Source organism: Musa acuminata, chromosome BXJ3-8 (genome assembly GCF_036884655.1).
Source record: "Musa acuminata AAA Group cultivar baxijiao chromosome BXJ3-8, Cavendish_Baxijiao_AAA, whole genome shotgun sequence".
Taxonomy (NCBI): Eukaryota; Viridiplantae; Streptophyta; class Magnoliopsida; order Zingiberales; family Musaceae; genus Musa; species Musa acuminata.
The window spans coordinates 49,304,102-49,330,869 of record NC_088356.1 but is presented as its reverse complement, the minus strand read 5'-3'; the positions used below and the strand labels follow the sequence as shown (position 1 = coordinate 49,330,869).

General features: G+C 40.9%; 2 protein-coding genes across 2 annotated transcripts; both read right to left on the bottom strand.

Annotated features, from left to right (window-relative positions):
• Nucleotides 1-207: 207 nt before the first annotated feature.
• LOC135644282 (uncharacterized) lies at nucleotides 208-10,851 on the bottom strand. Its single transcript, XM_065161749.1, has 8 exons — nucleotides 10,639-10,851; nucleotides 10,017-10,276; nucleotides 9,811-9,933; nucleotides 8,903-9,121; nucleotides 6,990-7,384; nucleotides 6,861-6,911; nucleotides 6,623-6,731; nucleotides 208-312 (listed from the first exon to the last, which is right to left on the bottom strand). Exons 2-8 carry the CDS (start codon nucleotides 10,182-10,184, stop codon nucleotides 208-210), a joined length of 1,170 nt encoding a protein of 389 aa, XP_065017821.1. The 5' UTR covers nucleotides 10,185-10,276; nucleotides 10,639-10,851.
• LOC135644281 (uncharacterized) lies at nucleotides 10,194-26,559 on the bottom strand (the record flags this gene model as incomplete). The annotated part of the gene is made up of 5 exons (XM_065161748.1): nucleotides 10,194-10,276; nucleotides 23,341-23,674; nucleotides 25,193-25,411; nucleotides 26,120-26,242; nucleotides 26,326-26,559. Coding segments are annotated over 5 exons (993 nt in total), but the record flags the coding sequence as incomplete, so codon positions are not given.
• Nucleotides 26,560-26,768: the final 209 nt, after the last annotated feature.

Sequence of the window (26,768 nt, the reverse complement as noted above, 5' to 3'; positions counted from 1 at the left end):
TTATTTCTCCAATTGTTGAAGCGGTGGCTCATCATTTCCTTGCAAAATTTGTTGTTTGTTTAGAAGTGATTTTGTTCTCTATTGGCCATTAAAGAAGGCCTAAATTATATTATTTATTGTTGGACATGTTTTCATCAGCGTAATCAAAAGGATAATGTTTTCATCCAAACGTAGGCAAAAGTGAAGTACCTTTCTCTCCGTTCGATCCTAAACCTTGGGGCGCGCAATCTTCCCCTTCATCTCGTCGTAAACCCCATCGTAGTCGAAGATTGAGGGATCCTCTTCCATTGCCTTTTTGTGCTGCTCCTTGATCTACCAAATTCCACCATCAATCAACCAACCCGCAAGTTCATTTACTCATCAATACCAGGAATAAAGAAACCATTTCAAGAAACCTTCTGGAGAGACTAGTTCTTGGACGCCTGCCGTGAGATTTCCCTCTCGATGTCATCCTCGTCGTCGTCGCCGTCGAAAGTGAAGGCAAGAGGGGGAGGGCGAGGAGGAGCTGGCTTCGAGGTCTTCTGCGCCAGCGAAAATCGAAGCTGGAGTCCGTACTTCTTCATCCCTCTTGCAGAACAAATAAGAAAGTGATGGATCGATCTCCCAATGACGAGCTCCGAGCTCTTAAACAATTAGGGCTCAAGAAAAGCCCTAGTTCGCAGAACGAATCAATCGTCACTGGGCTCCAATCCGAAGGACTCACCGATTTTGTTGGATCAAAAACCCAAATAGACGCCGAAAACCCATGAATCCCACGTAGAACCACTCAAGATTCAGTTGGATGGTCCGGGGAAAAGGTCAAAAAGCCCTAAAATTCGACCTCCGATCGTTCCGAGTCCGGTATCCGATCGAAGCCCCACCAATATCGAATGAACCGAGGAAGGGAGTTAGCATACGCCTCGGGAGAGGATAAGTAATCCTAGGCCGACGAGGTGTCATGACAAAACTCTCTTACTCTTTCCGGCCAACGCGTTCAATTACCTGCCTTATAATTGGACAAGTAAAAGTGAGCATCGTGAGAGAGCGAGAACAACTCAACGACCTACCGATTTTCCAGGCACAGATACGTATCAAAAAAGGGTGGAAAGCATACACAAAGACTGTTTCATACAACACGTCATGTCAACAACAACAACAAAAGAAAATTCACCTTATTTGGATTTTTTTATAGTCATTTTTGTGTTTCCATGTCATAAAAATAAATTTCTAAATAAAGATAAACTCTATTTAATCTTGGTTGAGTTGATTGGATCGTCAATTTTGTTAAGTTGAAATCACTGTTTAAAATTTTAAATTAAAATTAATAAATAAATAAATTTAATTTTTATAAATTATATTAATTTTATATCTAAGATGAGTCGAGATATTACAAATTCTACATAATCTAATTATGACCTGATGTATGTGAGGTATAATATTATGTCGTGACGAGTCATCTGACTTCGATATAATTAATTATATAATTATTAAAATATTTTAATAAAAAAAAATATTATATCATTTAAAATTTTCTAATATGGTAAGAAAAAGCCTTGTAGAAGAGCATATCTAGGTGATTCACATACATTTGCTTAGGCAGAAATGGATCATTAACACCATATATAATAACACACATAATTCTTCCTCTTTAATCTCACTGACGAAACCATCATGATTTAGTTTATATTATAAGTCCTCTCATCCAACCAACTCCCAGTTTATATCCAGCAAGCTATAGTAAAATTTAAGATAACCCTTTGTGGATATTATAAAAATAAAATCAAAAGAAAAAGAAAATAAATTGGAATAAGAAATTGATTCGATGAGAAATATTTCCACCTTGTGATACAAGAAGCTGCAATGACCATATAGGATTACAGTTCGGATGATGCTAAGGCCATTGACTAATCATGGACTCTCCTGCAAATGCAGGATTAGAATATTGACTTTTTATGAGTAAAACCTACTTCTGTATCTCCTTTCTCATTATGCAGCATTCAAGCCATGTCTTTGATTTCAGAAGCTGCGTTTATTGTGAACATGTTCATTCTCCGGTTATATTATTCTAGATCCGATAATGTGATGATATTGCCAAAAAATAAAATCCCTGAATACCTTTTAATTATATATATATTTATGACAAATATTCATTCTAAATGTTGGTGAAGACCATGGCCTCTGTAGCACCAGCAAATTTGGGTCCAACAAAACCAAAGCTTGCGCACATTGCGCTGTCCCATACACGGAGCTCTCAGACCATGCATGTCTTTTAACCATGTCACAGCTCCTTTTACCCAGCCAGATTGGCAGCGCACAGTATGCAGCCTGTTCTTTGACTTCTTTATCAGATGATTCCCCACTTTGTTTCACTTTCTCTGAAACAAGCTGCAGCCATGGAGTCACTGCTTGTAACAGTCCACGAAGCTGTGTCTTCACAGTGCGAGCACATGGCGAACCGCTCGCAGGCTTTACAACTGCACCAATAAAAAGGCCAGCGAACGAGTCGGAAGGTTCTCCTCCTCTTCGTATTCACCGCGTTGTTCACCGGTGTCGGTCTCGCATGGTTCGATCAACTCATTGTTCAACCAATGCAATGAAAATCTTTGTCCTCAATAATATATATATATATATATATATATATATATATATATATATATATATATTTGTGACCTTTAAAATCACGCATCAGAGTACACTCACGTGTAGTATATACGCGACTTAACCGTGTGTTTCTTTCCTTAAACGGGATTCCGAACCGTCCACCAACCGTGTGGTGTTGTGCTTGTACACTACCGGTTGGATACAATCGTATGGATCAACGTGTTATCGATTCGACTTCGAACTATTCTGCTACATTTGGAACCAAATTCCTGCCCGTGAGTTCAAATTTTGTAGATCTCGGCAATGTGGTTGGCCACCCACGTACGACATACATTATCTCATAACATGTTCTCTCCTCTGACATCTCTGTGACTCGGAAGATAAAAGCTGCAGTAGGCCATCATCCTCCCAAAAACTCCATTCCTTGGCTCTCCATCATCTCCATTTCCATCTTGCTCTGAAGGGCAGAGAGAAGATCGTAATCCAGTAATCATATTAGTGATCACAGTGATGCAGGTATGTTGTTATATCTCTGTTGTCGCTCAAATCTATCTTGGTTCAGAGCTTCAGCCCTCTACTACAGCTGCTGCCACTGCTTTTGCTGCTACTGCTCCATTCACGCCTTCTTCGACAATTTACCAAACCTTAGCCATAATTATCCATCATACCAAAAAAGAAATGTCTACCACATCAAATTCTTCTACTCTGTCCGAATAACGTTCTCTTACCCTTTCTTCTGCTATCATCCTGTTGCTTTGTTACCATGTATGTGTCCTTAAGTTGGTCCCAATCCTTTATGGATCTGGGCAATTTAGTTGGCACAAAATAAAACCTCTAGTGAACCCTTACACTAGTTCAGAAAATTGATTACAGGATCATTGGTTTTATCCTGAATTGGTCCAATCAGCTCGAGAAGTTTAGCACAATATGGGAACAACTCATTGACACTTCAGATGTTAATTGATAGATGGCTTCTTCAATGAACGTGGACGGTGACATTATTTATAAGAGATTCACCTCTCCATATGATTGCCAAAAATGGAGGAGGAACTCAGTTATTCTTTTTTTAAAGAGAAAAAAGCAAATAAAACAGGGTTAAGAACACAATAAAAAAACATGCATGTACTACCGATCACCATGTCAACATCAAGGATTTTTGTATATGTCATGGTACACAATGAAAGCAGATTTAGAAAAATATAATCATCTTCAGAAGGCTAGATTTCAGTAATGTCATAAAAAAACTACATTTTAGTAATCTTTAGGCATAAATTTTATATATGACAATAAGTAGCTCCTGATGATCTTTGTCTGATGTTTTCATATATGATACATGATTAGCCAGAGCTAGACTATTAGAGTTTCTTTTCACAAGTAATGAAAGATGAAAATAGAAAGTTAAAAATTTTGGTGAAATTCAAAATTCATAAATTGAACATTTAGGTGATTTTATCTAGAAAATTGAGTAGTTTTTCTTTAACTTTCTGTTGTAGTTTCAAAAGTTGAGGAAAATAACAAGCTTTAAGTATTTTTTTATTTTTAATTTTAATTTTTCCCCAAATTTAGGTTCCTTTAATATTTTAATTATTTTTATCACAAATCTGATGTTTTTATTACACATTGTCCAATTTGACCAACCTAATGCAACACAAATTTTTATATCCTTGAGCATTCAATCCAGTAAAAGACTTGGTTCAAATTTCATGGACCTTTCTAACAGCAATAAAAAGTTTCATTCACTCTTCATTATATGATTTCACATGCCAATTCTTTGAACACTAGTAGTCCACTTCTTTACAAAAGTTTCATACTTACGTGTTCTCATTCTCACTTCCTTTCCCTGGAAAGCCAAGAGGCAACCTCTAGAATTTCTAATTTATCTTGATAAAATATACTAGAAATCGAACTTAGATGTGTTACAAGGATCTACCAACTGCAAGCCAATCTAGCACTAAACATAAGATTAGTGGGAAAGAGAACATCTGGAAATATAATGAGATAAAACATTAACTGATAATGATACTTCAGCAATATTAGCTACATAGAGCACAATTAAGTTAATCAATGTTAACCTTCATCATCAAACAATAGACTATGGAATTAGATGGAAGCCTCTCCTCAAACGGGCAAACAGAAGTTACTGAACAAGGTACAAAACAACCATTCTCACAAGGTAAGGACAAAGTTAATGGCAGGAATTTAAAGCAGCAGACAACAAAAGCAGAACACAACTTTGTGACATGTGGTTTAGATACTGGACACAGCAACTGATAGTTGATATATCAATGTGCTATTTATTGTCTAAAATCCTAGATGTTTGAAATCCAGATACTGGCTGGAGGATAAGTAATAAGCAGCCTTACTTCAATTGCCACAACACAGTTAAAGGTTCAAAAGAACTTCTCATAATCTTGTGTTGGATGGTCCCAGACCTCCATGAATCCTACAAGTGAAAAATATTGTTAAAATTATAAAACAAAATGTTGTGTAGCAAACACTTAAAACAAACTTGGAAAACTATCTAATATGCTTCAATATCCAAACTTAATCATTCATGTAAAGCAATTTACAATGAATACAACCACACATCAGATGAATCCTCAAACAAAAAGAGAGAATAAAAAATTAAGTACAACAGTAAATACACTCCATTTTCACCAGCTTATTACCGTAACAAGTATTTCGAAACCATTACGAATTGAGCTTGGAAATATTTGTGCCAATATGCAAATTCAGCCTAACCCAATTCAGATGATCTGGCATACCTAGTGTTATGAGGTGAACATACTTGGACATGTTTTTGGCATGGCTTATCTTTACAAAATTTGACATAGGTTTTCAAATGACAAGAATTTTGAAAAATGCCTAGTATACGAGACTCTATACTGAGGTTGGGTCTAGGGACCCCTCAAGCTGCTATGTTCATGAAACTTGGTCACCTGGTTGTGAAAAGAGCAACCTCACTGTAATGCCATGACCCAACCTCACAATTGATTCCTACTAATACACACTGTACACAGATAGTGAACCAGAATTTGACAGCACTTAGTTGCACTCGTGTTAGTCTTGCATGTATTTAGTTAACATATAGGTTGTTTATGTACATGTACTAAAGGACTATTGCGAAGGAAACTGAACTTGAACTCAACCTTAGCAAGACTCTCCAGTTGAACTGCCCGCATCCACTATGTTACTGGCTAAGCCAAGGTGGGTTTCAGCTCCAATCATGAATATCCTACATGATTGGCCATTTGGACAGCTTCGTGCTGCTGTGTGTCACTACAAGATGCATGTGACAAGGCTTACTTTCACTCGGATGGTGGGAAGATTAATATGCATGGCAGGCATTTGAGGTGTTCCAAGGTCAACCAGGATTGCTAGATGGATTAGGCAAGGCTCAAGATACAATTTCACCACCTGGCACTTTCATATTTGGATTTGAAAGTGGAATCTAGCCCCAAGTCCCACTAAGCACTGGAACTGAGATGAAGGAAGACAGAGTAGGGGACTACTACTCATTCCAAGTTTTTTCCCTATCTTTTGTGTTGTACCAAAATTTTAGCTCTAATCTTATCTACTAAATTTAAATGGCTTTGCCTTCTATTTCATGAAAAGAAAAATCTCATGAACATCCAACAGTAGTAATAACTTGAATTTTAATATGTTAAAGAACTTTCAAAATTCAAATGATTGCAAAAATAAAAAGCTAACTGCTAAGAAAAGACTAATTTTGTGGGGGGAAAACAAAAATAGAAGTGAATTACTAGCACTAATCAAAGTTAACTCCTGAAAAATGATAATTTGTAAAGAAAACAACAAAAACTGCAGCAAATAATACAAACCTATATCTCCAAGAGATCCATATATTGAATCATCAACACCAGGAAACCCCTAAAAACAGACAAAAAAGAAAAAAAATAGCAGATTTATATTTGTAACAGGATTATATGAAAGAACAGAAAGATTATCTTCAAGAGATTAACTAGCAGAAGAAGAATTTAATCTGAAGAACAGGATTTCTGTTAACAAGCCATGCATATACCTCAGCACCATGAAGATCAATTCCAACTTGAAGGTTATTAAGGTCTGCTTGTACTGATGGGCTGCATGACATATCAGCTCCCAGGTAGTCAGAAATGGCTAGACTGTAGCTGTTCATAATCATATATAGACTGACCACTGTCACTTCAAACAACTTTTATGTGTATAAATAAGCGTCTAACATGAAACGTTTGATGCTTCTTTTGCTTATTTTGGAGAAATTCTTACAGCAAACTTACCAAGAGGTGCACTTCTTGAGTTCCTCAAAAACTAAATAACCGATGAGGTTACTATAAATGGCATCAGAGAATACCAATTTTAACTCCAGATATAAGTGCTAAATAGAGACGAAACAACTGCTTTCCAACTGCTGTCTTGCTCTCTTTCGAGTTAGAAAACGCTCTCTTGCTGAAGCCAATGCGTCATCACCTCTCGTGTAACGTTCAGTTGATTGATCCACAGCTGCCAATTTATCACCATCATCGTAACCTTTTACAGTTACATCTGATGTTGTTAACTCTGCAGCTTGCTCAGAGTTGTTCTGTGTATGACTAGAAGTCTTGGCTTGAGTATCAACTTTCTCTATATCCCGAGTATAATCTGTCTGTGCATTCTTCTCAGTAGGGCCATGTTCAGGTACCGCTGAAGTGCCTCCGGGTGGCTTTTGTTCCTTCCGTTTTGTGGCATCTTCTGATTGAGCACCAAAAGCTACATTCTCACCGAGCCCAAAGTAAAAATCGCTCAAGTCACTCTTCTTGGTTACCTACATGAAGCAGTCATGTCGGTTACATTAACTGATTAAAGAAAAGAAATGGGTGCTGCATAATGAAATTTAATGACCATGATAACCAACTAAAAAAGTAAAAGCATCGAAGAGAAGTGTGATCACTCCTGAGAAATAATGAAATTCCTAGTCCCACTTAATTGCAACATAAAACAACTTATCACTCAAATACTAGTCAAATTTAAATTGCATCATTGCTGAAAGCAGCCATTTGAATTGGATTCGACATACAATAACTAGAAGCCTTCACTCATAATGGATCTTCTTGCACTATGGTTGATAACATAAAAGAAAATTCACATTAAGTTTCGGAACATTAAACATGCGTATTGTCACCAGAAGGACCAATCTTACTGGCTAAGCGTAAAAAAATTATGGTGCTCCATGTTTCACAATAACATGAGAACCATCATAAGTCTTGTCCTCTCCTAAGTCTTGCCCTAACTGATGTTAAAGACATGAACCATGCTGATCATAAGTTAGCCAGGTTGTCAAATCCACTCAAACCCTCAAGACACCTCACTGTGCTTCATAATTGGAAGATTATAGTTTATAAGACTACAAGTGTCACATATCTTAACACGATATGATCTGATAGCCTATCTGACTAAACTGGGTATGAATCAAACCCCTAACCAAAACTGTCCAAATTCTGATCTGATCAAGGTTTTAAAAATCGAGATGAAGGTCAAGACTGGTAAACAAGAAGGGGATAATAATGCAACAATTGGTTGGGACAATATGGTTGGAGTATTGGACAAAGATGATGATAGGATAAGGTCACAGAAAAATTAAAATCAATACAAAAACCAAAATCAGATAAATTCAATTTTTATGGAAAAAATCAAAATTACCACCAAGCTTATATTAATAGATGACTAAGATGTGAACCTTGGATACAATAATTTTACCAAGGTCTCATTCCATGTGGCCAACACCAAATAGCATCTAATACTTGATAGCTAATATTACAATTCATAAATTAGCTAATAGATAAATTCAATAATTATGCTCACAAATGCAATACTCCCGAAGGCGAAATATACACTTAATAACTTTCATCACTATAAATCTACAAAAGTTATCGAAAGTATTTCTATCTGATGTTAATACCAAAAGGATTTAAATTTAACAAAAGAAGATGACACAAGTATGTACAACATGACTCCAAATTGGAAGCACATTCAAACAATAAATTGATAAGTTCTAATAAAAGTATTACCATGTTTCATGACCCCGACAAACTCATGGTTTTGACTTCTTAAAAAAGTCCAGATAAACATACAAAAGGCAATTGCTGATGAGCTGATTCTACAACAATGAAGTGATTTTAAGCTTTTATTCTTCCACCAAAGAAAAACAAAATCAATTGTCGAATACACCACATTTTGTTGAACAGTGGATGTTTTTTATGCACAAAAGGTTGCATAAATCACATTACATATGCAACAAGAAAAATAAAGCAAAGCAGCAAAAAGAAAGATATGAGCCACTTACATCATCTCTTTCTTCACGAATTTGGCGCAGCCTCTCTTCGTCCAACCATTTAGCTTGTTCTGCTAGCTTTTTCTTGTAGGCACCGGTTACAAACTTTTCCTTATCTGCAAAAAGGTGATCATCCTTGCTCCTCTCTTTCAGCAGCTTCCTCTCATATACAATTCCATGTTCCCGCTCACGTTGTTTTGCTTTCTCCATAAGTGTTTCTATATACTTTGACTGCAACCAAGATCAAACACAGACATAAAATTTTTAACTTGCATTCTTAATCGTTAAGCACTCAAAAAATAAGGTCGATCCTCTCCCACAATTTAGGTTTAATACAAAAAGGATGCCGCCGAAAAAGAACTGCCGAATTAGGATTTTTGAATTCACATCATACTTGAACAAAGCACAATTGAAAATTAAAATGCTAATTATTGTGCCAAAGCAAACATACAAAGTCCACAAAGCTTTACTTTGTATCCTATTATTGATCTGAATTTCAACCAAAATATAATTCAATACTCTTTGTACGAGAGATCGACTAACTTGAAAAAGAAAAAAAAACTGGAAAAGGTATCCCATGTTTATTTCAAGAAAGGAATGGAGAAGATACGATAAATAATCACCGTCACACCTGCCCCACCCTGAACACGAGGGAAAACCAATTTCAAAAAGAGTAATAAGGTGAGTTCGTTTTGTAGAGTATCCGTCTTTGGGTACATATCTAAGAAATCTTCTTGGAGCCCAATTATCATCGTCATAGTCTCATCTAAAAGATCACTTCTTTCAATTTGATCATTCGAAATGACCATGAAAGAAGGGAATAAAGAGGTCTCACATAAGACTGAAACGCAATTTCATGCGATCATCAGCGTAATCAAAAGGATCATGTTTTCATCCAAACGTAGGCAAAAGTGAAGTACCTTTCTCTCCGTTCGATTCTGAACCTTGGGGCGCGCAATCTTCCCTTTCATCTCGTCGTAAACCCCGTCGTAGTCGAAGACCGAGGGATCCTCTTCCATTGCCTTTTTGTGCTGCTCCTCGATCTACCAAATTCCACCATCAATCAATCAACCCGTAAGTTAATTTACTCATCAATACCAGGAATAAGGAAACCATTTTAAAAAACCTTCCGGAGAGACTTGTTCTTGGACGCCTGCCGTGAGATTTCCCTCTCGATGTCATCCTCGTCGTCGCCGCCGCCGAAAGCGAAGGCAGGAAGGGAAGGGCGAGGAGGAGCTGGCTTCGAGGTCTTCTGCACCAGCGGAAATCGAAGCCGGAGTCCGTAATTCTTCATCCCTCGCGCTCACCGGCTCTTCTTCCTCCCCTTCCTCACTCCTATTCGAGGTCCCAATGACCAGCTCCGAGCTCCTTTATGAGGATTGTATTCTGCACATATTCATAAACAGAAACATCCTATACAAACATTATAAATTCACGGACTAAAATCATCAAAACACGAAAGAAAAAAGAAATCCACAAAGCAACATATATGAACTTCTGGAAGTTCTTTCCGTACAAAATCTCGCCATTCCCTTTCACAGGGAATAACACTTTCTGTCATCCTTTTCGGAGAGAAGAGAAAAGACATCAATCCGAAATCCATCTAGACCACCACCAAGCACACATGATCGTGGGAGAAAAAAAGGCCACATCAAAACCACAATGGTTCATGTGATCGGATCGGTGTTCTCTTCTTGAAACAAATTTTATCGAGAAGGTAGCAAAGCGACCGTAACAGAAGTGCGCACCTCGTAGGCAGCAGCAGCAAAAAGCGGAGAAGAAAAGCCCAATATCAGATCAGTAGGGGGATTAGGGCTCGGAGGGGCTCTTGATATGGATGGGTGTAAGGAAGAGGACGCGAAAGGAGTGACGGCGGAGGGATCGAGGATATGTGCGGCGGAGATCTCAGATCGCGAGACGACGTCAATTTATCGAGGCCCTCTCAGACTCCACAAGAATTAATTGCATCAACGCCAGCCATATTGACCTGTTTAAAGCCTTTACCAAATATATATTTATATTTATATACACATGAATCATATATAACTTGACATTGTATATTTTATTGGAAGACAGCAAACATAATAGAATATATTATTGATAAATGATCATTGCTTGACACTTAATTAATTATCACCGATGTAGATAGGCATTAGATCTCTGATGGACCAGGATTGTGCTTGTGTTAATATATTTTTGTACCAGGTTTTTCTAGATTTTATGAGTCTTTTCTAGAAAATATCATTTTTGAATATTAAAAGGATTATATAACATAAAGCGAAGAAGATAATTAAGATTTTCTTTTTTTAAGGTTTTTGGAGTTGAAGTTAAGTCTGGCGATGAGTTGGCCGAATCAAGCTAGATTAGTGGAGGGTAGTTGGTCTACACAATACCGCCGCAGGTGAGAGCTAAGTGATAGAGCAAATCCTTCTATATTAGAATTAAAAATCGGGTGAAGTGTGGATCTTAGTATAAATCGATTCAAGTTTGTTTTAATTAGGAGCTCAAAACTGTCAATTCCCGGAATTCCGGGATCAGGCGGTTGCAACAACTGACTAGGGCGGTTGCACCGCCTGGTAGAGCTCGAAGACTGAGCCTCTAGGCGGTGCCACCTCTGTCAGGGGCGGTTGCACCACTATGCCAGAGCTCGATGACCGAGCTCAGACGGTTGCACCTCCTGATTGAGGCGGTTGCACCGCCTGGCAGAGCTCGAAGACTGAGCTCATGCGGTGCCACCTCTTGTCAGGGGAGGTTGCACCGCCCAGTCTCGCTTGGAGACTGAGCCCAGGCGGTGCCACCTCCTGGCTGGGGCGGTTGCACCGCCTAGTCTCGCTGGGAGACTTAGGCCAAGCGGTGCCACCTCCTGGCTTGGGCGGTTGCACCTCCCACAGCAATCAGGGTCCGAATGGGTTGATCCATTCGGCCCAATTTAGGTTTTTTAGGGGCCCAATTGCCCCAAGATTAAGTTAATGGGATCACCTCCCATTTCCAACTTAATCATTGTGCTAACTACGATAATTCCTAACATAATTTCTGCAGCTTGCTCCGGTGCGTCAATCGCTTCTTCTAGCGAGCTTCCGGCGAACTTCTGTCGATCATCCGATGAACCCTCGGTGATGCTCCTACGGACTTCCAGCAAACTCCTGGACTTGCGACGATCCACTTGGCGAGTTCCGACGAGCTTCTTTGGCAAGCTTATGGACTTCTCGAATTTGTTCCCACAGAACCTCCGACGACTGTCCGAACTTCTGTCGAACTCTCGAACTCCCAACGTGATCATTGTCTTGACTCCGGCGCAACTCCTGCTGCATGTTTTACTTTCATCGCAGTTAATCCTGCACATGTAAACAAAAGCTTCGATCGAGACAATTAATCCTAAGCAATTAACCAAGTTGTCCGGCATGTCATTGGTCCCTCGACGCTTCGTCAGATTCTTCGGCGCATCGTCCTTTCCTGCGGCCTATTGCCCAATCGGCCAGTTGACTTCGTAACTCCGATATCTTTGGCACAATACCCACTCTTCTTGGTCCGATGCCCGAGTCCACGGCCCGAAGCCTTCTGTCGATACGTCGACCGATCCACCGGCCCGACGTCCAATCTTCTGACATGTTCCTCCAGCACAACATGATTTTCCTGCTTTAATTGTCTCATCCCGATCGAGGCATCCCGCGTCACTCAAAACGCAGATTAAATCATAAACATATATCAAGTAGTTTCATCATCAAAATACGAGATTCAACAAGACCCCTTTATGCCCTTCTTTCATGGTCATTTCGAATGATCAAAAGAAATACACTCATTATTGTTAAAGCCTCTGTCACGCGGATCGGATTCGATCTTAAACCCAATAATAGTTCTTAATAGATCCAAATGGACCAATATCATAATCGGACCTAATCCGGTAAATAGACCATCTAAAACGATGCCAAATGGATCCTTATATCGTATCGGACGTATCATTAATTAGGTGGCAATCGGATCTGGCATATTGATATTTGGTTATTTTAATAGAAGAGAAGGGAAGATTGACGAGACAAAAAGAAAATTACACAAGCGGCTCTCTTTAGGATTTTGATAGCATACAACGATTAAAAGGACGAAGCATCCCACACTGACACGAATCTTAAAAAAATACACCCGTTATTGTTAAAGCCTCTGTCAAGAGGATCGAATTCGATCTTAAACCCAATAAGAGTTGTTAATGGATCCAGATGGACCAATATCCTAATCGGACCTAATCCGGTAAATAGATAATATAAAACGATGCCAAATGGATCCTTGTATCGTATCGGACGTATCATTTATTAGGTGCCAATCGGATCTGACATATTGGTATTTGATTATTTTAATAGAAGAGAATGGAAGATTGACGAGACAAAAAAAAAATTACACAAGCAGCTCTTTTTAGGATTTTGATAGCATACAACATTTAAAAGGATGAAGCATCCCACACTGACACGAATCTTAAAGGAATACACCCGTTATTGTTAAAGCCTCTGTCACGCGGATCGGATTCGGTCTTAAACCCGATAAGAGTTGTTAATGGATCCAGATGGACCAATATCCTAATCGGACCTGATCCGATAAATAGGCCATCTAAAACGATGCCAAATGAATCCTTGTATCTGTTGGGAAATCATTGGGGGGCGACATCATATGCGCAGCGGAAGAACAAGAAAACAAAAATCCCCGATTCCCAAAAGGATGTTCATCGTCATGCGAAGATTGGTGCGCAAAATCCGCAAAAACACAAAACTGCGTATAGAGATTGTGTTACCTAGGGAGATCGTATATCCCTGTTTCCTTGCAGATCCTTAGGAGAGGGTGAAGGAGGTCAAGCGTCCTCCTCTCTAGCGGTGATCCACACAGCAGGGTTGCGACGACGCTCCTCAAAACTCCAGGCCTACTCTTAGGTGGAGAGGAAGAGGAGAATAGGAAAGGCAAGCAAAGACTCTAGCCTATGAGGCTGTGAATCCCTCCTATTTATAGAGATCCCGTGTCAAAACCCTAATGGGTCCTTTCCCTAGTGGGTATTGGATCTGCATCCAATAAGACAGGGCTCCGTCGGATATCTCATATCCGAACCTCTACTCATCGCAATGCCTACCATATGTGTGTGACCCTCTAGGCCCAATATCGAGCTGGCCGTGAGTCATACCTGTCAGAACTCCTTCTGACTGAGTGAATTATTATCTCTGTAATAATTCACTCGACTCATCGACTACAGAAGTACTAGGCCACTACGCCGTAGTCCCCAGACGATACAGGGGAATCCAATCCATTGGACCTGTCTGTCCTCAGTTACCATGTACCTATAGTCCCTCATCCATCTAATATCCCAGAGACCGTATATCGAGCATGGTGCTGTCAGACCCATACGGTTTCTACTCGAGTCTCGCTCTAATCGGATTCTCCCGGAGAACTCTTTCTCTCTCAACCCGAATGACCCTGGCCAGAGATTTGTCTGAGCAAGAACACATAGGATATTCCTCTCATGACGCCGAGAGTGGATGATCCTCTGTCGACACTCAATAGCCCTCGTAAGGTCGACTACCAATCCCAATGACCAGCTGTACTAGATCTGAGAACAGTCAAACCTATAAGTCTGGTATCAAAGAGTGGAGCACTCATACAGGACATCCTTGGTGTCTCAAGTCTAAGGACCAGATACACCACTAGGACTATGGAATCGCTGTCTGACAATAAGGCATCATCAACCATCCAGCATTCCGTAAGCGGATCAATTAGTGAACTCATTCTCCAATGAGCACCTGTACTGTATCCCTAGTGTCCCTACACGAGCAGCTATGAGACCAGCTGCATCCATCATATGGACGGGTATACAGCACACCAGTCTATCCGGTTATCACGATGTCCCTCTCGAGCAACCTATGACCGGGATTATTTAGGATATGTGTTTAAAGGTGAATCGATCTCATTATCGTGATCTCATCACGATCCGATTCCCATTGCACAAATCCAAGGACATCACAATATATATGCATTTATGCAATAGTTATAAAGTGATATACGCCAAAATATAATAAGCAAAAAGATTCTGTATCAAGTCACACGTGCCATCACTCACGTGATTGGCTTGTTGGGCACTTATGACTAGCAATCTCCCACTTGACCTAAAGCCAATCACCTATGTGTCTGATCCCCATCAGACCCCTGTGACGCTCAAAGACAAAATGAGACAACGGCTTTGTCAGTGGATCTGCAATGTTATATTCTGATGGAACTCTTTCCACTGCTACATCTCCTCGGGTTACGATCTCTCTGATAAGCTGGAACCTCCTCAGAACACTTCTGATGAGACCCGGGTTCCCTTATTTGAGTAATCGCCCCATAGTTGTCGCAATATAAGGAAGTCGACTTGTCGCTATCTGTATCGACTCCCAAATCTGTGATGAACATCTTCACCCAGACTCCCTCTTTTGTTGCATCTGATGCAGCAATGTACTCCGCCTCTGTGGTCGAGTCAGCAGTGGTATCTTGCTTGGAACTCTTCCAGCACACTGCTCCTCCATTCAAGGTGTACACATACCCTGAATTCGACTTGCTATCATCGACATCAGACTGAAAACTTGAGTCAGTGTAGCCTTCAACCTTAAGGCTATTACCTCCATATACTAGTAAAAGATCCTTAGTCCTTCTCAAGTACTTAAGGATACACTTTACTGCTTTCCAGTGCTCCAAGCCTGGATCCGCCTGATACCTGCTCGTGACACTCAGAGCATGCGCTATATCAGGCCTAGTACATAGCATGGCATACATGATAGACCCTATTGCTGAGGCATAAGGTATCATATCCATGTTCGCCCTTTCTTCTGGTAGTTTTCCATGTCAAACCTTTTGACAATAGTTTCTATGTACCTGGACTGGGACAAGCCAAGCATCATTTTGGATCTATCTTTATAGATTCTAATCCCCAAGATATAGGATGCTTCCCCTAAGTCCTTCATGGAGAAGTGTCTAGATAACCAAGCCTTTACTGTGGATAGCATTCCTACATCATTCCCAATGATGAGGATGTCATCCACATATGACACCAAAAATGTGATAGCGCTCCCACTTACCTTCCTGTACACACAAGGCTCATCTTCGTTCTTAACGAAGTCATAAGATCTGATTGACTCATCAAATCTTATGTTCCAACTTCGGGAAGCTTGCTTTAGTCCATAAAAGGATCTAAGCAACCTACACACCTTATCTGGGCAGTTCTTGGACACGAATCCCTCAGGTTGCATCATATACACCTCCTCCTCCATGTTCCCGTTGAGGAATGCGGTTTTCACATCCATCTGCCAGATCTCATAATCATAGTGTGCTGCAATAGCCAATAGAATTCTGATGGATTTTAGCATTGCTACGGGTGAGAAAGTTTCGTCGTAGTCAACACCTTGCCTTTGACGATACCCCTTAGCCACTAGCCTTGCTTTATAGGTCTCTACCTTTCCATCTACTCCGATCTTTTTCTTAAAGATCTATTTGCAACCGATGGGTACAATACCTTCGGGCGCTTCAACTAGGTTCCAAACCTTATTGGAGTACATAGAATCCATCTCAGAATTCATGGCTTCTTTCCACTTCCCGGAGTCTATACTCATAATAGGCTCCTCGTAGGTCTGAGGATCAATATCCTCTACATCCTCTGCTCTAATATGTCCCACATATCTCTCAGGAGGATGGGATACTCTATCAGACCTGCGTAAAGTTGAAACTTGTGTATTAGATACCTGAACAGACTCGGGCTATAGAGTGGTGCTTGAGCTTGGTTCCCTAACTTCGCTCAACTCTATCATTCTCACACTGTCTCCGCCAAGAATGTGTTCCTTCTCAAGGAACACTGCTCTCTTAGCTACAAAGACCTTTTGGTCCTCGAGATGATAGAAATAATACCCACAAGTTTCCTTGGGGTATCCCACAAATTTGCATCGCTCTGTCCTTGATTCTAACTTATCGGGGTTGTGTCTTTTAACATGGGCAGAACAGCCCCAAATCTTAACAACCTTAAGATCAGGCTTCTTCCCTTTTCATATCTCATATGGTGTAGACACTACCGATTTAGTTGGAACTCTGTTCAGAAGGTAAGCTGCGGTTTCTAGGGCATTTCCCCAGAATGAGATGGGTAGGTCAGCGAAACTCATCATGGACCGTACCATATCTAATAATGTACGATTTCTCCTTTCAGAGACACCATTGAGCTGAGGTGTATAAGGAGGTGTCCATTGGGATAATATCCCATGGTCCTTAAGGAACTGAGTAACTCTGTACTTAAGTACTCACCTCCTCGATCTGATCGAAGAGTTTTGATACTCTTTCCAGTCTGGTTCTCCACCTCATTCTTATACTCTCTGAATTTCTCAAAGGCCTCGGACTTGTACTTCATTAAGTACACATATCCATACCTTGAGAAATCATCAGTAAATATAATGAAGTAGGAGTAACCTCCAATGGCATGAGTTGACATGGGTCCACATACATCACTATGTATGAGTTCCAACAACTCAGTGGCTCTCTCTCCAGTTCCACTAAATGGAGAGTTGGTCAGTTTTCCACGAATGCAAGGCTCACAAGTTGCATATGACACATAGTCGAATGGATCTAGATATCCATCATTTAGCAACTTTTGAATCCTTCTTTCATGGATGTGACCTAGCCTACAATGCCACAGGTATGCACTATTCAACTCATCTCGTTTCCTTTTGGACACATTTACATTCATGATATGTGGAGTGGTGTCTAACATAAATAAACCATTATGCAATGTTCCTTTCGTGATGATCTTATCATCTAATAATATCGAACAACCATTGTTCTCAAAAACAAATTTATATCCACTAACTGTTAAACATGAAATGGAAATAATGTTTTTGATAATAGAAGGAACAAAATAACATGCATCTAATGCAATAAAAGCTCCACTAGGCAGATGTAGAGCGACCTCGCCAACAGCTAATACAGCAACTTTTGCTCCATTACCCATCTTTAGGTCCATCTCGTCTCTCTCTAGTCTCCTAGGCCTTGCCAGAACCTGCAACGAATTGCATATATGATAAGCACTACCGATATCTAATACCCATGTGTTATCATAAGAGTCTGACAAATGGAGACTGATCGTGAATGTACCTGAAGCTTCATCAAGCTTTTGTTTCGCCCTTTCTGCAAGGTACTCTTTGCAGTTTCTCTTCCAGTGCCCATCTTTACCACAGTGGAAGCACTGGCCTTTGTCCTTTGTTGGGTCTTTCTTAGCAACCTTTGCTTTACCTTGTTTGCCCTTGCCCTTTCCCTTCTTAAGGGACCTTTCTGCTTTCCTTTTCTTTCTGGTCTCACCAGTGTAGAGAACTGGCTTCTCTTTCTTAATAGTACTCTCTGCCTCCCTCAACATATTGAGGAGCTCTGGGAGAGTCACCTCAAGCTTGTTCATATTAAAATTCATTATGAACTGTGAAAAGGAATCTGGTAGGGACTGAAGCACAATGTCCACACACAAGTTATCCTCTAGGACCATTCATAGACCTGTGAGTTTCTCTATCCACTCAATCATCTTTAGGACATGGTTCTGAACCGGTGTCCCCTCAGTCATCCTAGCGCGGAAAAGGCTCTTGGATATCTCATATCGTTGAGTCCTTCCCTGTTCCTCAAACAATTTACGGACATGTAGGAGAATGGATCTGGCATCCATCTTTTCATGTTGTCTCTGTAACTCTGGAGTCATAGAGCCCAACATATAGCACTGAGCAAGAGTGGAGTCATCAATGTACTTCACGTAGCGAGCGATCTCATCCTCGCTTGCCCCTTCTTCGGGCGTAGGCATCACTGTATCAAGGACGTACACGATTTTCTCCGCTGTGAGAACAATTCTCAAGTTACGGAGCCAATCCGTATAATTTGGACCAGTGAGGCGGTTGACATCAAGTATGCCACGTAAGGGATTTGAAAACGACATTTTCTGAAAATAAAGATGTAGCAAAAAATGAATAACATGCAGATTTTGCAAGAAATAAACTATCAAGATATGGACTTCTATCTTAATATGCTCCCACTATTTTACTAACGAGTCACGCGACACCCTCAGCACGTGAAACGGAAGTCTCCGGCAGACTTCTAGTGGGGATCAGGATCCAATCAGCGTCTTAGTGTAACCTCGAGGGACTCGACCAATCACACTAAGCCTAAAAGGTAGACAACTCTTGCCGATCACAACTCCTTGTGATTCCCGTCCTGTTCGGCCTCCGAATCACCATGGCCTCGAGGGACTCGACCAACCATGATGCTCGGTTAAGTCAACACCTTCGTTACAAGATGAGTCTGATTTGATGATATACCCTCGAGGGACTCGACCAAGCATATCATGCCCTCAGGTCACCGGTGACATCTCTATGTCGTAAGCAAGATAGCGAATCGCGATATAGGTGAGTCTCGAGGGACTCGACCAACTCAACCTACACCGGGAATCGGTTCCTACTCATAACGATGGAAGGCCACGTGGGTCAATCTAATTGCCTCACGTTTACCGACTTAATATTATCGAGAGATGTTTCTATAATTTGGTCTCCTAATATGACATGTCACACATATACATATTTAATATATATCTACATCGCATGCAAATATATATACATATCTAGTATGTGTATAAGCAATCACATCAGATGATCATGGACCACAACCTAATATGATTAGGCCCGAGCCAGTAGGCCTAATCACTCACATCAAGATCTATGTGTGCAACGGTGCATCTCCATGCCCTGTGATCGTCCATCTCGTCCTCGTCGGTTTCGTCGACATCTTGATGCATCTCCATGCATCACGATCGTCCGTCTCGTGGGTCCCGCTGTCGCATCCACGCTCCCGCTGCGCCTCCTCATGTGATTACAACTTAATCATAGGCACGCAGGCCCGACAATAAACGAGAAATATAATGGAGGTTCGCAGACCTCAATAATAATAATCACAAGTACACACATCACACGGTCCATGATCATCCGTCCCCACATCATACATCACATGTATAAATAATCATCATCATGTAGGACTACTAGATAATAATAAAAATAATAATCAACTAAACCTTTTAATTAATTAATATTTTTCTGAAATCAGGGACATGTAGGGAATTTCTCAATTCCTAAGGGTATTTTCGTAATTTGGACAAAAGACAGAAACTGGAATTTCTCAAATTCCGAGGGGCAAAACTGTCTTTTTCCCAGAAAACCCTAATGCCCTTTCCCCTTTTCGCTGCTGCCGCCGCCGCCACCCTGCCGGCGGCGGCCTGTGCGGCGAGGGGCGGGGCGCTGCCCTCGCCTGCGGGCGTCGCCGCCTCCGCGGGCAGTTCTGCCGGCGAGGCAGCGCCCGCAGGCGGTGCTGCCTCGCTGGCGGCCGCCCCTGCGGGGTTTTTGCCCGTGGGAGCAGCGGCCACAGGCGCCGCTGCCCTGCGGTGCCTCAGCCCGCGCTGCTGCCCCGCGGCGCCTCTGCCCGCGGCGCTGCCCTGCGGTGCCTCAGCCCGCGCTGCCAGCCCCGCCGGCCGCAAGCCGGCCGCAAGCAGGCCGCCGGCCGGCTGCTGCAGGCACAGCGCTTGCGCATGCGCCGGCGCTGTGCTGCCTGGCTGCGACTGCGGCTGCCGCTGCAGGTGGCTGCAGGCATGCAGATCGAGGGCAGCAACTGTTGCTGCCCTTCCTCGCTTTTGCGTCAACGATTTTGACGTCAATATTCTTCCTAAACACAATACACGCAGTTCAAAACCAATCATTCGCACGAACAACCTGGCTCTGATACCACTGTTGGGAAATCATTGGGGGGCGACATCATATGCGCAGCGGAAGAACAAGAAAACAAAAATCCCCGATTCCCAAAAGGATGTTCATCGTCGTGCGAAGATTGGTGCGCAAAATCCGCAAAAACACAAAACTGCGTATAGAGATTGTGTTACCTAGGGAGATCGTATATCCCTGTTTCCTTGCAGATCCTTAGGAGAGGGTGAAGGAGGTCAAGCGTCCTCCTCTCTAGCGGTGATCCACACAGCAGGGTTGCGACGACGCTCCTCAAAACTCCAGGCCTACTCTTAGGTGGAGAGGAAGAGGAGAATAGGAAAGGCAAGCAAAGACTCTAGCCTATGAGGCTGTGAATCCCTCCTATTTATAGAGATCCCGTGTCAAAACCCTAATGGGTCCTTTCCCTAGTGGGTATTGGATCTGCATCCAATAAGACAGGGCTCCGTCGGATATCTCATATCCGAACCTCTACTCATCGCAATGCCTACCATATGTGTGTGACCCTCTAGGCCCAATATCGAGCTGGCCGTGAGTCATACCTGTCAGAACTCCTTCTGACTGAGTGAATTATTATCTCTGTAATAATTCACTCGACTCATCGACTACAGAAGTACTAGGCCACTACGCCGTAGTCCCCAGACGATACAGGGGAATCCAATCCATTGGACCTGTCTGTCCTCAGTTACCATGTACCTATAGTCCCTCATCCATCTAATATCCCAGAGACCGTATATCGAGCATGGTGCTGTCAGACCCATACGGTTTCTACTCGAGTCTCGCTCTAATCGGATTCTCCCGGAGAACTCTTTCTCTCTCAACCCGAATGACCCTGGCCAGAGATTTGTCTGAGCAAGAACACATAGGATATTCCTCTCATGACGCCGAGAGTGGATGATCCTCTGTCGACACTCAATAGCCCTCGTAAGGTCGACTACCAATCCCAATGACCAGCTGTACTAGATCTGAGAACAGTCAAACCTATAAGTCTGGTATCAAAGAGTGGAGCACTCATACAGGACATCCTTGGTGTCTCAAGTCTAAGGACCAGATACACCACTAGGACTATGGAATCGCTGTCTGACAATAAGGCATCATCAACCATCCAGCATTCCGTAAGCGGATCAATTAGTGAACTCATTCTCCAATGAGCACCTGTACTGTATCCCTAGTGTCCCTACACGAGCAGCTATGAGACCAGCTGCATCCATCATATGGACGGGTATACAGCACACCAGTCTATCCGGTTATCACGATGTCCCTCTCGAGTAACCTATGACCGGGATTATTTAGGATATGTGTTTAAAGGTGAATCGATCTCATTATCGTGATCTCATCACGATCCGATTCCCATTGCACAAATCCAAGGACATCACAATATATATGCATTTATGCAATAGTTATAAAGTGATATACGCCAAAATATAATAAGCAAAAAGATTCTGTATCAAGTCACACGTGCCATCACTCACGTGATTGGCTTGTTGGGCACTTATGACTAGCAGTATCGTATCAGACGTATCATTCATTAGGTGGCAATCAGATCTAACATATTGGTATTTGATTATTTTAATAGAAGAGAAGGGAAGATTGACGAGACAAAAAGAAAATTACACAAGCGGCTCTTTTTAGGATTTTAATAGCATACAACGATTAAAAGGACGAAGCATCCCACAATGACACGAATCTTAAAGAAATACACCCGTTATTGTTAAAGCCTCTGTGACGCGGATCAAATTCGGTCTTAAACCCGATAAGAGTTGTTAATGGATCCAGATGGACTAATATCCTAATCGGATCTGATTCGGTAAATAGACCATTTAAAACGATGCCAAATGGATCCTTGTATCATATCGGACGTATCCTTGTATCTTATCGGACGTATCATTCGTAGAAGTCATAATCTAGGATATTGACCGTCTTTTCTCCTCTCCGGTCTATAGTCTTTTTGAGATTTGTCTGGAACCAAGATTTTATCGGTGGTGAATGATGAGTGGGGGGAGACCAAAGGTGGTTGGAAGATTAGATTTTGGAGGAATCTTAATGGCATTTTCGCTATAGGATTATGACAACCTTCCTGTAGTCTGACTATATATTATTGCACGCTCTCTCTGGTTCTAATGACACCCCAAGGATGAAGCTGGAATGTGAACGAGATATCTTTCCGGTTGCTTCTCCCCACAACATCTGAAATCATTTTGAGGTGACATTATAATTTCTTCCCCTCCATCTTTAGCTTTTGTTTTTGGCTCCAACTAAAGTTAAAGCTTTTGTTTGTTTATTCTCTAATAATAGAATCCTCTCTCTCTTTTATTTCTCAAATTGTTGAAGCTGTGGCTCATCATTTCCCTGCAAAATTTGTTGTTTGTTTAGAAGTGATTTTGTTCTCTATTTGCCATCGGAGAAGGCCTAAATTCTATTATTTATTATTGGACAACAATCTGCAGTGACAAAAAAAAAATTCTGCCACTTCCCCAGACAAGCAATACTTCTCCAGATAGAATTCTTCACAGAATTGAATTTCTATGTTCATCTTACTGCTGCTCAGACTGATACAAATTTTAACTCCAGATATAAGTGTTAAATAGAGACGAAACAATTGCTTTCCAACTGCTGTCTTGCTCTCTTTCGAGTTAGAAAAACGCTCTCTTGCTGAAGCCAATGCGTCATCACCTCTCGTGTAACGTTCAGTTGATTGATCCACAGCTGCCAATTTATCACCATCATCGTAATCTTTTACAGTAACACCTGATGTTGTTAACTCTAAAGCTTGCTCAGAGTTGTTCTGTGTATTACTAGAAGTCTTGGCTTGGGTATCATCTTTCTCTGTATCCCGAGTATAATCGGTCTGTCCATTCTTCTCAGTAGGGCCATGTTCAGGTACCGCTGAAGTGCCTCTGGGTGGCTTTTTTTCCTTCCGTTTTGTGGTATCTTCTGACTGAGCACCAAAAGCTACATTCTCACCGAGCCCAAAGTAAAAATCGCTCAAGTCACTCTTCTTGGTTACCTACGTGAAGCAGTCATGTCGATTACATTAACTGATTAAAGAAAAGAAAATGCAGCTTCATAATGAAATTTAATGACCATGATAACCAACTAAAGAAGTAAAAGCATCCAAGAGAAGTGTGATCACTCCTGAGAAATAATGAAATTGCTAGTCCCATTTAATTGCATCATAAAACAACTTATCACTCAAATACTAGTCAAATTTGAATTGCATCATTGCTGAAAGCAGCCATTTGAATTGGATTCGACATACAATAACTAGAAGCCTTCACTCATAATGGATCTTCTTGCACTATGGTTGATAACATAAAAGAAAATTCACATTAAGTTTCGGAACATTAAACATGCGTATTGTCACCAGAAGGACCAATCTTACTGGCTAAGCGTAAAAAAATTATGGTGCTCCATGTTTCACAATAACATGAGAACCATCATAAGTCTTGTCCTCTCCTAAGTCTTGCCCTAACTGATGTTAAAGACATGAACCATGCTGATCATAAGTTAGCCAGATTGTCAAATCCACTCAAACCCTCAAGACACCTCACTGTGCTTCATAATTGGAAGATTATAGTTTATAAGACTACAAGTGTCACATATCTTAACACGATGTGATCTGATAGCCTATCTGACTAAACTGGGTATGAATCAAACCCCTAACCAAAACTGTCCAAATTCTGATCTGATCAAGGTTTTAAAAATCGAGATGAAGGTCAAGACTGGTAAACAAGAAGGGGATAATAATGCAATAATTGGTTGGGACAATATGGTTGGAGTATTGGACAAAGATGATGATAGGATAAGGTCACAGAAAAATTAAAATCAATACAAAAACCAAAATAAGATAAATTCAATTTTTATGGAAAAAATCAAAATTACCACCAAGTTTATATTAATAGATGACTAAGATGTGAACCTTGGATGCAATACTTTTACCAAGGTCTCATTCCATGTGGCCAACACCAAATAGCATCTAATACTTGATAGCTAATATTACAATTCATCAATTAGCTAATAGATAAATTCAATAATTATGCTCACAAATGCAATACTCCCGAAGGCGAAATATACACTTAATAACTTTCATCACTATAAATCTATAAAAGTTATCGAAAGTATTTCTATCTGATGTTAATACCAAAAGGATTTAAATTTAACAAAAGAAGATGACACAAGTATGTACAACATGACTCCAAATTGGAAGCACATTCAAACAATAAATTGATAAGTTCTAATAAAAGTATTACCATGTTTCATGACCCCGACAAACTCATAGTTTTGGCTTCTCAAAAAAGTCCAGATAAACATACAAAAGGCAATTGCTGATGAACTTATTCTACAACAATGAAGTGATTTTAAGCTTTTATTCTTCCACCAGAGAAAAACAAAATCAATTGTCGAATACACCACATTTTGTTGAACAGTGGATGTTTTTTATGCACAAAAGGTTGCATAAATCACATTACATATGCAACAAGAAAAATAAAGCAAAGCAGCAAAAAGAAAGATATGAGCCACTTACATCATCTCTTTCTTCACGAATTTGGCGCAGCCTCTCTTCGTCCAACCATTTTTCTTGTTCTGCTATCTTTTTCCTGTAGGCACCGATTACAAACTTTTCCTTATCCACAAAAAGGTGATCATCCTTGCTCCTCCCTTTCAGCAGCTTCCTCTCATATACAATTTCATGTTCCCCCTCACGTTGTTTTGCTTTCTCCATAAGTGTTTCTATATACTTTGACTGCAACCAAGATCAAACACAGACAAAAAATTTTTAACTTGCATTCTTAATCGTTAAGCACTCAAAAAACAAGGTCGATCCTCTCCCACAATTTAGGTTTAATACAAAAAGGATGCCGCCGAAAAAGAACTGCCGAATTAGGATTTTTGAATTCACATCATACTTGAACAAAGCACAATTGAAAATTAAAATGTTAATTATTGTGCCAAAGCAAACATACAAAGTCCACAAAGCTTTACTTTGTATCCTTTTATTGATATGAATTTCAACCAAAATATAATTCAATACTCTTTGTATGAGAGATCGACTAACTTGAAAAAGAAAAAAAAACTGGAAAAGGTATCCCATGTTTATTTCAAGAAAGGAATGGAGAAGATACGATTAATAATCACCGTCACACCTGCCCCACCCTGAACACAAGAGGGAAAACCAATTTCAAAAAGAGTAATAAGGTGAGTTCGTTTTGTAGAGTATCCAACTTTGGGTACATATCTACTGGTTTTCTTCCTCTGAGAAATATTCTTGAAGCCCAATTATCACCGCCATAGTCTTATCTAAAAGATTACTTCTTTCAATTTGATCATTCGAAATGACCATAAAAGAAGAGCATAAAGAGGTCTCACATAAGACCGAAACGCAATTCCATGGGATAATCAGCGTAATCAAAAGGATCATGTTTTCATCCAAACGTAGGCAAAAGTGAAGTACCTTTCTCTCCGTTCGATCTTTAACCTTGGGGCGCGCAATCTTCCCTTTCATCTCGTCGTAAACCCCATCGTAGTCGAAGACCGAGGGATCCTCTTCCATTGCCTTTTTGTGTTGCTCCTCGATCTACCAAATTCCACCATCAATCAATCAACCCGTAAGTTAATTTACTCATTAATACCTGGAATAAGGAAACGATTTTAAAAAACCTTCCGGAGAGACTTGTTCTTGGACGCCTGCCGTGAGATTTCCCTCTCGATATCATCCTCGTCGTCGTCGCCGTCGAAAGCGAAGGCAGGAGGGGGAGGGCGAGGAGGAGCTGGCTTCGAGGTCTTCTGCGCCAGCGAAAATCGAAGATGGAGTCCGTACTTCTTCAACCCTCTTGCAGAACAAATAAGAAAGTGATGGATCGATCTCCCAATGACGAGCTCCGAGCTCTTAAACAATTAGGGCTCAAGAAAAGCCCTAGTTCGCAGAACGAATCAATCGTCGCTGGGCTCCAATCCGAAGGACTCATTGATTTGGTTGGATCAAAAACCCAAATAGACGTCGAAAACCCATGAATCCCGCGTAGAACCACTCAAGATTCAGTTGGATGGTCCGGGGAAAAGGTCAAAAAGCCCTAAAATTCGACCTCCGATCGTTCCGAGTC